Below are 15,901 nucleotides of genomic sequence, written 5' to 3'. Positions count from 1 at the left end.
GGTGGGAAAACAGGAGCTACACCTGAGTTTGAGTCCTGGCTCTAGCACTCCCAACTATGTGACCCTGCACAGGGTGCTTCTCCTCTCTGGGTCATGTCCTCACTGCAAAAGGGGCTCTACCTTGTGAGGTTGTTTAAAGGGTAAATGAGACAACCTATCAACAGGGAGCCCGAGACCATATCAATAACCTATACATTGGATGCCATTGCTGTTCCAATATTTATTAGTATTTACTATGAAGCTCAGGGAGGAAGCCAACTTTGGATCGTTATGGCCTAGTATGACTTTTCTTACGTTCTAGCAATTGGCTTTGGCTGTTGAAACTGATATTCCATGCAGAAAATGTTTTCTGTCCCCAAGGGGTGGGCCAATGTGAATGATTTTTTTAATTTAAAAAAAATATTTTTATTGATTTTAGAGAGGAAGGGAGAGGGAGAGAGAGAAACATCAATGATGAAAGAGAATCACTGATTGATCAGCTGCCTCCTGCATGCCCCCAACTGGGGATTGAGCCCGCAACCTGGGCATGTGCCCTTGACCGGAATCGAACCTGAAACCCTTCAGTTCGCAGGCCCATGTTCTATCCACTGAGCAAAACAGGCTAGGACTGGATGATCTTTTTAATATCAACAGTAATAATAGTTAACATTTATAGAGCATTTATCATTGCTAGGCTCCTTACAGGCTTCATCTCATTTATCTCTTACAATACCTATGGCACAGATACTTTATTGTTATCATTTCCATTTCTCAGATGAGAAAAACTGAGGTTCAAGGGATTAAATACCGTAACTTCTTCAGGGATCCCCTTAGCTAGTTGTATGTGGAAGAGATGCGACTCCATCCTAGCGATGCTCAGAGACCAGGGAGAGGGGTCAGACATTACTACCTTTCACAATTGTTCTGTAGGGCCCTGTCATCCCCCTGCATCGGTAAGGTTTAAGTTCAGAGAGTGCCTAGAGTGCAAGGACATAGCTGGTGACTTCGTGCTTGGAGAGGAGTGCCTGCCCCCCCCCTCCCCCCGCCCCCTCCCCCGCTCCGCCCAGCCCCTGCCACTCCGCCCACTAGCCCCGCCCAGCCCCTGCCACTCCGCCCATTAGCCCCGCCCAGCCCCTGCACTCCGCCCACTAGCCCCGCCCAGCCCCTGCCACTCCGCCCACTCGCCCCGCCCAGCCCCTGCCACTCCGCCCACTCGCCCCGCCCATCCCCTGCCACTCCGCCCACTAGCCCCGCCCAGCCCCTGCCACTCTGCCCACTAGCCCCGCCCAGCCCCTGCACTCCGCCCACCAGCCCCGCCCAGCCCCTGCACTCCGCCCACCAGCCCCGCCCAGCCCCTGCCACTCCGCCCACTAGCCCCGCCCAGCCCCTGCACTCCGCCCACCAGCCCCGCCCAGCCCCTGCACTCCGCCCACCAGCCCCGCCCAGCCCCTGCCACTCCGCCCACTCGCCCCGCCCATCCCCTGCCACTCCGCCCACTAGCCCCGCCCAGCCCCTGCACTCCGCCCACCAACCCCGCCCAGCCCCTGCCACTCCGCCCACTCGCCCGGCCTCTCACTAGCTGGCACCCAGCCACTCTGAGAGCGAAGCGCCTCAGACTTGTCGCACTGACCCTGCATTCCCTGCTGGGGCGCACTTGTCCCGAGATCCGCACTGAAAGTAGGGCTCAGCCTGAGGGACCCCGCGGGACCTGGGGCTGAAGGCGGCTGAGCGGTGGGGCCGCGGCCGCACGCCTCCCCGCACGCGCCCGCCGGGCTCCTCACGGGCACCAGCCGCGAGGCCCCCGCCTGAGGGAGAAACTTCTGGAGCTGGAGGCGCGGCCCCGTTCCAAGTCGCTCCTCGGGGCAGGGGCGCTGGCGGCCGCCCCTCTGGCCTCAGCTCCCCGCCGGGAGCACCGGCCTGGGCCTTGAACCCTGAGGAGTGCCGGGTGGGAGGAGCTTTGGCGGCCCTGCGCCAGGCGATCGCCGTCTCCTCACAGCCCGGACACCCCCGCCCCAGACCCTCCCGGCTCCCCTCCCCGCCCTGCCTGCTCCCTGAGGGAGCTCTCCCTCCCCGGCTCTCCCCCGAGCGCGCGCCCCTCCCTCCCGGGCCCCTCTACGGCCGCCGCCCCGGCTCCCGGCTCCCGGCTCCCGGGCCCCTGCGCCCGGTCGGCGTCCTCTCCCCCGGCACCCGCAGCACCTGTGGGGTCGGTGGGGTTTGCTCTGCGAGAGGCACGTGCTGAGGGAAGTCAGTGCCTCGGGGACATCAAACCACAGGGCAGGCTCCTCTTCTTCCTCACGCGCATTGGTAATCACACGCCTGGGGCAGTTAAAAGGACCAGCTGGGATTTATTCCAAGATACCAAACACGCACGTACTAATTTCTGAAGGAAAGAAGCGAGCAGCCGGGGCGGACGCGGCCACAGACCTGGACCTCCCGCCGCCCGCGGAGGAGTGTGGTGGGCGGGCGGCGCGGCGGGCGGAGGAGGGAGGGGCGCGGCCGGCCTCGGGGCGGGGATTTGGTTCTCGGGGCGGACGCGGGCCTTGGTCACAGTCCCGCTGCATTGTAACGCTGTGGCTGACTTGGTTTTGGTATTTATTTTGGCTCAACTAGCTCCGAACTTTAGAAAGGAAACCAAAAAAAAGAGAGCAGCTTTTATGGTGGCCGCTTAAAATGATTTATAAAGGGTGTCCCAAAATCCACGCAAGAAGTAATTTTGATAGAAAACACAGGTTTATAATTAAACATTGTAAATTTTCTGTTGATTCATAAAGCATCCAGTATAGGGTTGTGTATGGGATAGCACATCGGGTAAATGGCCTCCGCGGCTTTGCTGGCACAGACGCAAAGCCCTGGTCTTCACTGGTCTTCGCTGTCCCTGCTCCTGCGCCATCATTCCTACTTGGTGATGCTTATCAAATGGAAGGGATTGACATCGAAGGGCAACAGATATTAGAATCTGATTCAATAAACCAAGCAAAATTAGGCTTTTTTGCTGCTGTTAATGCTCACGCAAAACTCAAATCTTGCGTGGATTTTGGGACGCCCTGTGTGTGCGGACCCGCCGACCCTCCCTCTCGGAGTCAGCCAGGCACTAGGATTCCCTTTGCTCCGAGCGGAGAAGCGCGCCGTGTGCAGAAAGACGCTTAACTTCTCCGTTGCCAGTGGTTTACTTCTGCCACTCTCATCTCAGAACATTTGAAGTTGATTCCTGTTTCCTTTCTCGCCTTCTTTTTTTTTTCTTCCTTACAGTTTCTTGTTTTCTCATTTTTTCCACTTTACGGTCCTTTGGAGTTTCATTATTTCAACTTCAAAAATCACTACATTGTTGCCCCAACCGGTTTGTACCTGGGTTGCGGGCACATCCCCAGTGCGGGGTGTTCAGGAGGCAGCTGATGGATGTTTCTCTCTCACCCATGTTTCTCTCTATCCCTCTCCCTTCCTCTCTGTAAAAAAAATCAATAAAATGTATTTTAAAAGTTAATATATTGTTGAGTAAACCAGAGCATCTTGAAAAGAACAAAGAAATCCGACCCCCGGATATAAAGCAATAATCCCACCCGTCTCAAATTCCTGTGTCTTAGAAAAGAGGTGGCCTGTGTTCTCTTTTCCTAGTTTGGCCCGCCTTTTCCAATTCATTGTTTTTTCCCCCGTTCCCATATCTTTTTTTTTTTTCCTCAGGCTCCCTCCTCTACTTATTTGACCATATGAATAAGAGAACCCTTTATAGGATAAAAATAATTAAAATGCAAACAGGGATCAGTGGTCAGGATACCTTTAAACCAGGGGTGGGTCACAATCTAATAGAGCTCTGCCATTCATTTATCATTTTGTATTTTAAATAAGGGTTTCTTCTTTACGAAAAAAAATGATTTGAATTGAATAACACATCGAACTAGAAGGTAATCTGAGCGTTATTTTATAGAACGAAGGAAAAGTGTTTGTGCTTGCTGTCAATTAGTATGAAAAGCTTTTGTAATCAAATTTTAAATAGCTTTTAATGTTCTCTCTTGTTCACTAAACGCAACTAAGGAACACAGGCAGCATGTTCTACACGCATGTGCTTATGAGTAAGCGGGGGCCATTGGCCAAAATCTGGCTTGCCGCTCACTGGGAGAAGAAACTCACAAAGGCCCATGTATCTGAATGTAATCTAGAGATAATCATTGAGAAAATTATTTCACCTAAGGTATGTTATTGTTTAAATATAGCGTGTATTTGCCATGACTTACAGAGAGGAAAGGAATTAAAATACATTATATCATGGAACATATTTCCCGGGATGTTTTATTTCTCAAATGGTCTCTCTTTTAGTTCCTATAGCACAGCGGTTCTCAACCTGTGGGTTGTGACCCCTTTGGGGGTTGAACAACCCTTTCACAGGGGTCACCTAAGATCATCGGAAAACACAGATATAATTACATGTTGTTTTTGTGATTAATCACTATGCTTTAATTATGTTCAATTTGTAACAATGAAAATACATCCTGCATATCAGATATTTACATTACGATTCATAACAATAGCAAAATTACAGTTATGAAGTAGCAATGAAAATAATTTTATGGTTGGGGGTCACCACAACATGAGGAACTGTATTAAAGGGTCACGGCATTAGGAAGGTTGAGAACCACTGCTATAGCATTTATCATCTATACATATAGATGATAAATATATCATATATATGTCATATATTATATATATATATATATATATATATATATATTTTAGAAGCCTGGTGCACAAATTCATGCATGGGTGGGGTCCCTCAGCCTGGCCGGTGATAGAGGCCTATCAAGGAGCCAGCCAGCTGGGGGGAGGGACCATGAGAGGCTGGCCTGCTGGCCCCCCTGATCAGGGCCTGGGGGGAGGGGCTGTGGGAGGTTGGCTGTTGGAGTGCGCTGACACCAGGGAGCAGCTCCTGCACTGAGCGTCTTCCCCCTGGTTGTCAGTGCACATCATGACGACTGGTCAATGGGTCATTCTGGTCATTCTGGTCATTCAGTCGTAATGGTTCCTTGGGCTTTTATATATATAGATGAACTGTGTTATGTTTATCACAAATAGATTGGACTCTGAAGGATAACGGCCATGTCTTACACATATTTTGCAATTGTTTCTCATCCTCTATCAGATTACTATGTACATAGTAGTATCAAATAAGTATTCCTTTTAAAAAATGAGTGAATAAATAAGGAGAGTAGAAAAAAAGGATTGAATATAAATGAAAATATCTATGAAGACACTTCATAAACAATAAAGTATTATGTTCATTATAAAAACCATAACAAGCTATTAGAATTTACACTAAGATAGTATTTTAATATTTTATAGGTTAAGTTTTCTGCTTGAGAGGACAAATTATAATTTAAAAAAACCAACTATGTAAAAAGCAGTGGATTAGGCTTTATGTTCATTAGTTTTTTAAATCTTCATAAAAATCCTATGCGATGCACTTCTTTTTGCTTCAGTGAAGTGTGGTAGTTAAGAGTGTGGACTTTTGAGTTGGTCAAATTTAAATTTAATTCCTGTTCCATCACTTAATAGTTGTGTTACTTTGGGCATACTACTTAACATCTCTGAGTCTCAGTTTTTTCTTCTGTAAAAAGAGGTTGTTGTCTAAATTAACTTAATGAATGAATCAAAAGGTCTCAGGACAATGCCTGGCACAGAAGAAGTATATAATAAATTGTAGCTATTGTTAATAAACTGAAGTTCAGGAAGGTTAAATGACTCAGCGTTAGCAGTTGAGCCAAGGCTTGAACCCAAATCTGCCTGACTGCAGACTGTATTCTTCCCATGAAGCCCATAATAGCATACTTCACTTAAATGCCACATTAGATTATCTTCATAGAAGAAAAAAAATGTTAACTATTTTACTAAGTGAGGTAGAAGTTAAGCAATTCACTTTAAATAAGAATACAAAATGTCTGATTTTAAAGAGAAGAAATTCTAATGATTTTATAATTGTCAAAGAACAGAGTTTGTGAATCTAATTTTTAATATTCTAATACTTTAAAAATTCTTGAAAGGTGAAAATTGCACTTCGGACTTCAGGACATCTTCTCTTGGGAGTTGTTCGGATCTATAATAGGAAGGCAAAATATCTTTTGGCAGATTGCAGCGAAGCATTGCTTAAAATGAAGATGACGTTTCGCCCAGGTATATGTCTTGGTTCCCTTTTGCATTATTTCAGGTGGGCTCTTTTAATTGGCAGAACTCCATAAATCCAGGTTGAGTATAGTAAAGTAATCTTTTTTTTTTGACCGAACTAAGTTTCCATGGTTAAGTACAAATTATATTCTTTCCTTCATTCTTTACCTGTGTTTGTAGGAAAAGGTTATGCTTTCAAGTGGAATGTTTCTGCGTGTTTATGTAAGAAATATACATAAAGCTACCACACTTGTGCAACACACTCTGATATTCAGTTTTAAATGTGTTACTTTGTTTGCCATATCTGTTTTTGCCTTTTGAGATCAATTAGAAATAGTGTAATTGACAAAACCTAGATATCAATAATTGTCATTGTTTTCAGAATTCTCAAGACCCCTTAAATCGCATGCTATTAATAAAATATTTTTTAAATCTCTAGATATCCCAAAGTGCTAGAGATTTACATGTAATATAAATATAGTGCCTTTAAATTTAATTTTAAGAAATCATTTTCCATCTTGTATTATGGTTATTTAATTACAGGCTTTGCCTCTCACACTGGTCTGTAAGCTTCTTGAAGGCATTATCTTTGTCATTTATTTTCTGAATTTCTAATAGTACTTTTCTTAGTTCCTTGTACATACTATTCCCTCAATGAGTATTTGTTGAATCAGGATTGACAGGGTTTTTTCTTTATTTAAAATATTTGTATAATCTCTATGTAGATTTAAAATTATATTAAATATGGTTCATGTGTTTATTTTTTCATTTATTCCACAAATGTTCATTGCCCCCATACTTTATATGAAACACTATGCTAGGCTCTGGGATACATGGACAAATAGGTCCCTTTTGGTTTGGTGAGGGAATCAGATAATGAAACAGTTTTTTCAATTTATTACAATAATTGTAATTGTGATTATTGTGATTAATTACAATTATTGTAAATTGTGATTATGCTGTGAAGGACTATAAAAAGATTAGTGCAACAGAAAATAACAGCACACCTTATTTTAGTTAGGCTAGTCAGGAAAAAAACTTTCCGAGAGAATAGAATTTAAGCTCAAACTTGAAGAATGAGAAATACCCCGTCATCTAAAAAGTCCCTGAGGGAATAGCATTCTGGGCAGAGGGAACTGTAAGGGCAAAGGCCTTGAGGTGAAAAAGTGCTTAACTTGTTCAGGGAACAAAAAGACCAGTATGGTTGGAGTATAGTCAGTGAGGGAAAGAGTGTCATTAGATGATGCTGATAGGTTTGTAGGGCTGCAGAGGCCCTGATTAGAAATTGGGATTTTATTTAAATGCACTGGGAAAGTCACTGAATCATTTTAAACATGGAAGTGATCTGATCTGATTTTGTATTTAAAATATCACTCTGGCTGCCTTGCAGAGAATGGACTGGAGAGAGACAGGAGTGGATACAAGAGAACCAGTTAGGAGACTAAGCAGTAGTCCAGTGAGAGAAAGTCTTATTTAAATAAAAAAGATTCAGTTGGGAGTTTCTATTTTGCATAGCATGGTTACTTATTGAATGTGGTTTTTTATTCTTTTCAGGACTAGTTGACCTTCCAAAGGAGAATTTTGAAGCATCTTACAGTGCTATCACACTGCCAGAAGAATTTCATGATTTTGAAATCCAGAATGTGAAGTAAATTATTTTATTTTCCTTCAATTTGACTTTCTTGATATTTTATTGTTTTCATCTTCAGATATCATGAATTCACAAGGAATGTAGTTAACTGAAGTAAACATAGATAAATACTTAAATTTAGTGTGAAATTTCAAACAAATATCATTATATTTGCTCAATTTGCAATATTGATAGTATATTCACCCATTCATTCAGTAAATAATGATTGAGTGCCTTCTATATGCCAGACACTGTTCTAGGCACTGAGGAGATAGCAATGAGTAAAACACAGTTCCTGGCAGCATGAATCTTACATTTTAGTTGGAGTAGACAGACAATAAACAAGTAAATATACATTATGAGATGATCATCATTATGAAGAGAAATAGAAAATAAAATAAGTAATAGAATGGTCAGGCAAGACTTTTCTAATAAGGTCAGAACAGAAACCTGAAGGAGGTAAGGGAACAAATCATTCAATAACGCGAGGAAGGATATTTCAGGTAGAGCAAGTGGAAAGAAAGGTGCTAAGGCAGAGTGCACTGGGCATTTTCAAGGCACAGCAAGGAGGCAGGTGAGACTGGAGTGGAGTAAATGAGGGTCTGAGTGGTAAGAAATGAGGTCAGAGAGGTAGCCAGGAAGGCAGATGTGGGGCTACAATAAGGACTTTTATTTTACTTGGGGAACACAGGAGGGTTTTAAATAGGAGAGTGATTGCACTTGACTGGATTTCAAGTGCTCTCTTTGGCCACTCACTATAGGGGGAAGGGGAGGAAGCAGAGAGCCTGTGAGAGATTATTGCAGTAAGAAGTCCAGGTGAGAGATGACAGTGTATGTTATTAGTTCTCAGTCTTCATTTATATCAAGGCGATAACAGTCAAATTACGAATATACTTTGAAGTCAGAGCCAACCGAATTTGCTGATTGGATATGGCTTTAAGAGAAAGAGAGATGTGAAGGATGACTCTATGATTTTTGACATGAGAATGGAGTTCCCACTTAATGATATTAGGATAACTATGGAATGGCAGGTTTAAGGACAGTGTGAAAGAAGTAAATTAGTTTTTGGATATAAATTTTAAGGTGACTGTTATATATCCAAGGGGAGTAGGTGGGTAGTTGAATATCTGGGTCTGAGATTCAGGAAATGTGAAGAGGTCTGGATGGGATGTATAAATTTGGGAGTTGTGAATATTTAGATGAACTTCCACCATGAGTCATAGGATCTCCCAAGGAAGTAAGTATAGATTTTAAAGGGAGTAAGGGAGAGAATGAGATCAAGATCTACAGACTGAGGTTGAGTGATTCCTAATAGTTAATAGTCTGGGAGATGAGGAAGGATAATAAAGGAGATGGAAAAGGAGCAGCCAATGGGATAGAAAGAAAATCAAGAGAGCGTGGTATTCCAGAGGCCAAAAGTAGAAAGTGTGTCATAAGGAGGGAAGTTTACATCTATTTCAGATGCTATTGTTGGGGTAAGTAAGATCGGACTGAGAGTTGACCATTGGACTTGGCAACCTGGAGGTCATAGGCATGTATAAGAAACTAGTTTTTATAAATAATACTATTGAGATAATAAAAATCTTTATTTTTATAATAAAATCTGGGGGTTTTTTGTTTTAGGGATGTTTTTGTTGTTTTGCAATATACTATAAAACATGTTCTGTTCACATTTTTCCTCAATTTTATATTCTCCATAGTGCTATTGGTGTTTTAGAAAAATTTACTCGGAACCAAAGCAGACCAGAAGAAATCACACTTAGAGAAGATTATCACAATGTTCTACTTTTCCAAGCTGGGAACTTTGGTGAGAATATTTGGGAAATCAAAATTACATCATAATCAATTATATAGAATGTCCCAAAAAATGTATATAGACACTTTGAATAATTATAAAGGCAATGTTTATTAAAATACATTTCATTTTAAAAATTGAGCTATCAGTTGTTAAAGTGTGTATGCATTTTGGGGGGACACCCTTTATTTGCGGTTTTGTATTAAAACTATGCCAATAGAAATAGTTATTTCTATGCCAGTAGAAATATCCTTAAAATGAATCTTTTGATGTATAAATTTAACCCCCAATAATATTGTCCCTGCCTTTTTCTAGTATATGTGGGAAGAACATGTTCTTAGTAGACCAACAAACCTGGGTTCAAATATGGGCTTTCTCTGTGGACTTGCTGTGTGATACTGGACAAATTACCTATCTTCTCTGAGCCTTACTGCCCTATCCCTTACTGCTTTACTCCCCTAAATTGGGATACTTCTAGCAACACCACAGGGTTATTTTCCTTATACCCTCCTTTAGCCCTTTCTACCAATTAGTGACATTTCTATTCTTCAAAAACTAATTTAAATCTAATGTCCTTCAAGAAATGTTTAATATTAATCCATCCTATTCTGAATACAATATAAAATTGAAGACAATGATTATTTCATTAATTGTTTTTGTGTAATCTCGGGTTCTTGTGATGCTCAGTGCTAGGAATATAGACTCTTTTCATAAATGTTATCTTATTGACCAAGACTGATTTGGGGCAGCGGGGGGAAGGGGGAGGGAAGGGGTGGAGGATTGTGCTATCAAGCTGTACCTGGAAAAGAATGGGAATGAAAAGTCAGTCTTTTTTTTTTTGAGCAAATCTTTAGTCCAGCAAATAAAGGTTGCCTTTTTAAACTCTTACTTTCTGGAGGATGTGTGCCTATAGAAGATTTTCAATCTGAGTGGTACTTCATGATTTTATTTACTGACTAGCACTAACATGGATTGTTAGAGGGTGGACAGGAAAGACCAAACTCTGACCCCCTGGGATTTCAGACTCCTGGACATAAAGATTTAAACCCAGGGAAGGGAGAGAATATGTGCTCTCAGCCAATCTGGAAGAAGGCTAGTTTGAAGCAGGGAGTTTATCTGGTGCTGAAAGTGTCTTAGGAGTTTTCTATCATAAACTTCCACTTGGCGAAATATTTTACCAGTCAGAATTCTAACACTGATACTACCCTACCACCAGCTCTGCTGGGTTCAGATCCTGGCTTTGTCATTTACTAGTATTAGAGTGTGACTGTGTGCACATTACAAAACCTTTCTGTGGATGTGTTTCCTTGTTTGTACAATGAGGGTTATACTAGTATCTTCCATTGCATAATGTCGTGCACATAATAAGCACTCAGTTAATGTTAGTTAATTTTTGTCTTTTTACTGTTGTATCTTCAATCCCCTACATATTGCCTAATACCCAGTCATTCAATAGGTCCTTATTGAATGAATGTAGTAAGCCCATTCTTTCCATTCCTAAGAAGGCAAACATATTTCTTATTTTTCTAAACCCCCATTACGGATAAACAACACAAGCAAGTATCCTTGAAATAATACTCGGTCAAGCAGGACATGACCTACCTAAAGTAGAAGAATTATTAAACTGTACCACAGCTAAAAGCTCTCTCCTGATGTTTTGGCTTTCTGTTTTCTTATTGTATTAGAAAAAGTGTTAGACTAGAAATCCAGTGTCCACTAATCAGCTTAGTGACTTTAGTTTAATAATTCAACTAAGTGTTTTTAGCTTTCATTTTTCCTTACCTGTAAAATGAGAGGAAGGGGCTATAGAAGATGATACAGGAATTTCCTTCTAACCCTAAAATTCTGTGTTTTTCTGACTAACTCCGTATTCATGATATGTGTGTATTTAGGGGCGGAACCTGAAATCCTGAGAAGCCATAGCTTCTTTGATGACAACATCTTGCTGAATTCCAATGGTCCTTTAGTTGAACATAGTTCTGGAAGCCTCAATGCAGAAAAATCTCTGCTCTATGACAGTGGAGATGGATTTGGTGATGAAGGGGCTGCAGGAGAAATGATTGGTATGCTGTCCGGTTCTAAAGCAATTGGATATTTATTTCTGTGAAATTACTAATGTACTAGTAGATTTACTAGATCAAACTAAAATTTTAGGTATGCTTAATATAAATCCACACATTTTTTACACAAGTTTTCAAAGTTTGTAATATATTTAAACATTTAGGCTAGGTCTAAGTAAATAGCTATCTGTTTAAACATATTTTCTATATAGATTGTGAAATACTGCTTGCTTTAATTTTTAAATTTTTCTAATTTTTAGAAGGGAAAGAATGAGCTTAGTATAGTCCTCACAAAATATACTAGGTCATATACCAAAAAAACATTGTTTTCTTTAACAGAAATTGTGGGAGGGCTATTCTAAGGGCTCTCTCCAGCATTTTATGTCATTTTTTAATTTTTATATTATATGAAAGTATAATAGGGTAGACAAAAACTAGGAAATCCAAATACACATATTTTAAAGATATTGATTGTTATACATCAAATATTTTTTTAATTCTCTGGCCTACATTAAAAGGCTGGTTATGGCAAATTTCTGGAATTTTGAAAATATGAAAAAATAGTGGCTCTACCTTAGATCTCTACCAAAGGAGTTTGAACACTTTTATTTCTTGATCTGAAACTAAACATGGCTTTGTAACAAGGCTACTATCTTAGTATTAGTATAGTATTTCCTGAAATCAAACATCTAAAAATATATTTTAAATAAAGGAAAGAAAATTAAGTATATAAAATTCTATGTCATCCTGCATGAAATGTGATAATCTGTGTATCCAATCAAATCTAATTAAGTAGGATTAATTTGTTTTTGTATCCTTTCACAATGCTTTGCATATAATAATGCCAATCAACGTTTAGTGAACAAATGATAGATTCAACTCTGTATGACAAAAGTATTTATTGTGTTTTTCAAGACAACCTATTACAAGATGATGAAAATATCCTGTTAGAAGACATGCATTTGAACAAAGAAGTTTCCATGCCTCCTGAGCCTCCCAGTACTATAGTGGGTATGTTGAAATTTTCTTTGTGTAGAAAGTGAACAGTGGCTAATATTCAAATTAAGCTTTAGAACTTCTGGGTTTAAGTAGCAGTATAGTATATTGGAAGATAATAAAAAATGTCCTGCAAACTCTTAGTATGACTCAGTACAATGCAGATTAAGATACTGGGTTCTGAGAAAAGTACAATAGTAGTTATTTATCAAGGACTGGGTTAATTTGGTATGAGAGCACATTTAAATACTTTGCCAAAATACTGTGCTTTTGAATCATTAAAACAACATATGTTACATGGTAAAAAAACATCATTAATGTTTGACATTAATATGGTTATTAATTATATTAATGTCATATTAATATGGTTTGACAACCTATATACAATTTGAGAGAAATTACAAATGGGAGGATATTTTCTACTTGAAATTTATGTGAAGGCACCTCAAATGATTTGAGGTCTTTTCGTCTGCTTTTTTTTTTTTGAGCATTAAAAATATGATTGGCTTCACGTTCATGTGATATTGGTTTCTAACACAATAGTAGAAATTTAAAATGTTACAAGAGATAGACAATTAAAATTTAGTTATGTTTTCATGGGTCAACTATTAATTCAATTATTTAATAGATTATAAAAATTTTAGTAGACATATAATCACATTTAAGTCAGTTATTTGTTATGGTTAGTACCACTGTTTTCACTTTCACTGAGACTATAGTCACAGTCACATCGAAGTCCAGCCTTAGATGTCACATGTGCAAAAGAGGGTGATCACACTTGACTCACCTAGAGGTGAGTCCCAGACCATATAATAGCTGAGCCACTTCAACTCTATTAAATACATGATTCTAACAATTCAGATGTGGCTCCAGATGGCAATATAAATATTCAATTAGTCTATCTTTAATTTTCAAATAGTCCTCCAGCTATTATTTTTTATAATTCCTTTTATGGTGATGTTGATTAGTAGAACCAGATAATCCAGAGTGTATACATCTACTGGAAAATGAAAAAATGCATGAAACCACATTATCAAACGAAGAGGAAGGATTTACCCTTGTTCCGATTGATACTTCAGGTCAGTCACTCATGTTTTTATTTTTGACACCTACTATCTTATTCACTGTTAAATTTTTGAATAATCTATGAAATATTTTAGGAGGTTGGCAATCTAGTAATAACATTTGTAATACAAAGGGGAGAGTGTGAAGGAACTTTGAGATGATCCTTTCATTATATTCTGTTCTGATCAAACCATATTTCCAGTTTGGGAAACTGGAAAATTTTAAACTGAGTTCAATTCCAGTAGTTATTGAGCCATTACTCTGTATTGGGCACAAATGAAGAAGACATTGTTCTTGCTATTAAGGAAATTAAAATTATAAATATGTGTATATATTTAATTTTAATATATATATTTAACACATAGACACAGACAAAAGTATGGCGATAACCAAAGGGAATTGGGGTGGGGGAAGTGGAAGAGGGAAAATTGGGGATAAATGAGGATGGAAAGATACTTTACTTGGCAATAGGTACATGATGAATTATACATGTGATATTTTGTTGAGTTGTACACTTGAAACCTGTATTGTTAACCAATGCCACCCCAATAAACTCAATAAAAAAGGAAGCTTACAGCCAAAACCGGTTTGGCTCAGTGGATAGAGCGTCGGCCTTCGGACTGAAGGGTCCCGGGTTCGATTCCGGTCAAGGGCATGTGCCTGGGTTGCGGGCACATCCCCAGTGGGGGATATGCAGGAGGCAGCTGATCGATGTTTCTCTCTCATCAATGTTTCTAACTCTCTTTCTCTCTCCCTTCCTCTCTGTAAAAAATCAATAAAATATATTAAAAAAAAAAAGGAAGCTTACAATCTCATTACTAAATAAACACATAAATGAATATCAAATAAGGCATAATAAAAGAACCAAAAGAGAGGTACTATCTTTTCTAACGTTTAACCTCAAGCATGTTTTTAGGAATAACAATAAATATGAATCTAATATATAACTAAACCTTTTAGGAGGCACTAGTTTTAAGTAGTATATTTGATATGGATTTCAGTTTATAAACTCAGATATGCCAGGAATAAAGCATTCAAGTTTTTCTTTACCAAATTCAATTCTGAGCTACTACCCCATGGGGCTGGCAAGAATTTCAGTCTGCTCCCTTATCTGCCCTAAGCCATGTGATATCAAAATTTGGGGGAAATATGTGACCAGTGAAAGGGAACGCCTGGTTATCAAGCACACCAGTTTGTGGTGCCCACTGTCCCAGCCTGCATAGCTTCTGGAGTCATCACACAGCCAGCTCCTCTGGGATCTTATCCCAGGATTTCACTGAGGCACATCAGCAATCTGGTTTCTGTTCTTTCTGGATCCATCTGATCCCAGATCTTCACATTCTTGGAAATCTCACCTTCCCTCCCCTTTTACATCTTTACTAAGGAAAAACTTAACTTTTGCTTTCTACCTGGTAAAATGTCCTTTGGGAACGAAATCCCATGGACTACCCACTTAGACTTTGTGTGTGAATTTCAGTGGGAAAGGAAAAAATATGCTGGACAAATACAAGTCAATGTTTCAAAAGTTATTCTGTTATGTATATATTTTAAGGAACCTCAGAATTGAGTGACTTTCTCATCAATATAACTTCTGCTCTACATTTTCTCAGTTGTCCACTAAGTAGGTCAACAGAATTCTCCTCAGAGCCTTGGAGAAACACCTCAAAGTGTGTGAATTCTTGGCTGCTTAGACACTCTAGTTGTACAAAAACATTTTACAGCATAATTTTCAGTAGAGAGACGGGAATTTTCTTCTCTATGCATCTCTGTAGGTTGTATTGTGGTAGACATTTCTTAGATATGCGGTGCCTAGAATATTTTACAAAGCTGTACAATCAATCACATTTGTGCCTATTTCTTATGTTTAGATATTGCTTGGAAAAGGAAAAACAAAAAGAGGAAATTGCTCATAGATCCAGTCAAGGAGATCAGCAGCAAAACTATGCATAAACAGCTTACTTTCTTCGCTGACACTCTCATGGTTTTGGAACTTGCACCTCCTACCCAAAGACTGATGATGTGGAAAACAAGGGGAGGAGTGGATACACTTCTGTCATCTGCTACCCAGGATTTGATTCATACTGAACTGAAAATGGTAATAGTTCATCCTTTTACATGGGGACAATGTTTAGTTATCCTAGCTAATAAAAGAGTAAAATGCAAATTGACCATCACTCCAACACACAAGATGGCCGCCCCCATGTGGACACAAGATGGCCAGCAGGG

The 15,901-nt window shown here is 39.9% G+C and overlaps 1 protein-coding gene across 1 annotated transcript in view; it reads left to right on the top strand.

Annotated features, from left to right (window-relative positions):
* The first annotated feature begins 3,878 nt into the window (after positions 1–3,878).
* Positions 3,879–15,901, top strand: part of RAD21L1 (RAD21 cohesin complex component like 1) — a 28,113-nt gene continuing 16,090 nt past the window's right edge. The window contains exons 1-8 of the mRNA XM_059705812.1: positions 3,879–4,165; positions 6,009–6,138; positions 7,684–7,777; positions 9,460–9,566; positions 11,447–11,617; positions 12,530–12,625; positions 13,579–13,689; positions 15,544–15,770. Coding sequence (XP_059561795.1) covers positions 4,022–4,165; positions 6,009–6,138; positions 7,684–7,777; positions 9,460–9,566; positions 11,447–11,617; positions 12,530–12,625; positions 13,579–13,689; positions 15,544–15,770 — 1,080 coding nt within the window. The 5' untranslated portion in view covers positions 3,879–4,021. The remainder of the gene's footprint in view (positions 4,166–6,008; positions 6,139–7,683; positions 7,778–9,459; positions 9,567–11,446; positions 11,618–12,529; positions 12,626–13,578; positions 13,690–15,543; positions 15,771–15,901) is intronic.

Source organism: Myotis daubentonii, chromosome 8, assembly GCF_963259705.1.
Source record: "Myotis daubentonii chromosome 8, mMyoDau2.1, whole genome shotgun sequence".
Taxonomy (NCBI): Eukaryota; Metazoa; Chordata; class Mammalia; order Chiroptera; family Vespertilionidae; genus Myotis; species Myotis daubentonii.
This window is presented reverse-complemented; position numbering and strand designations above follow the sequence as displayed.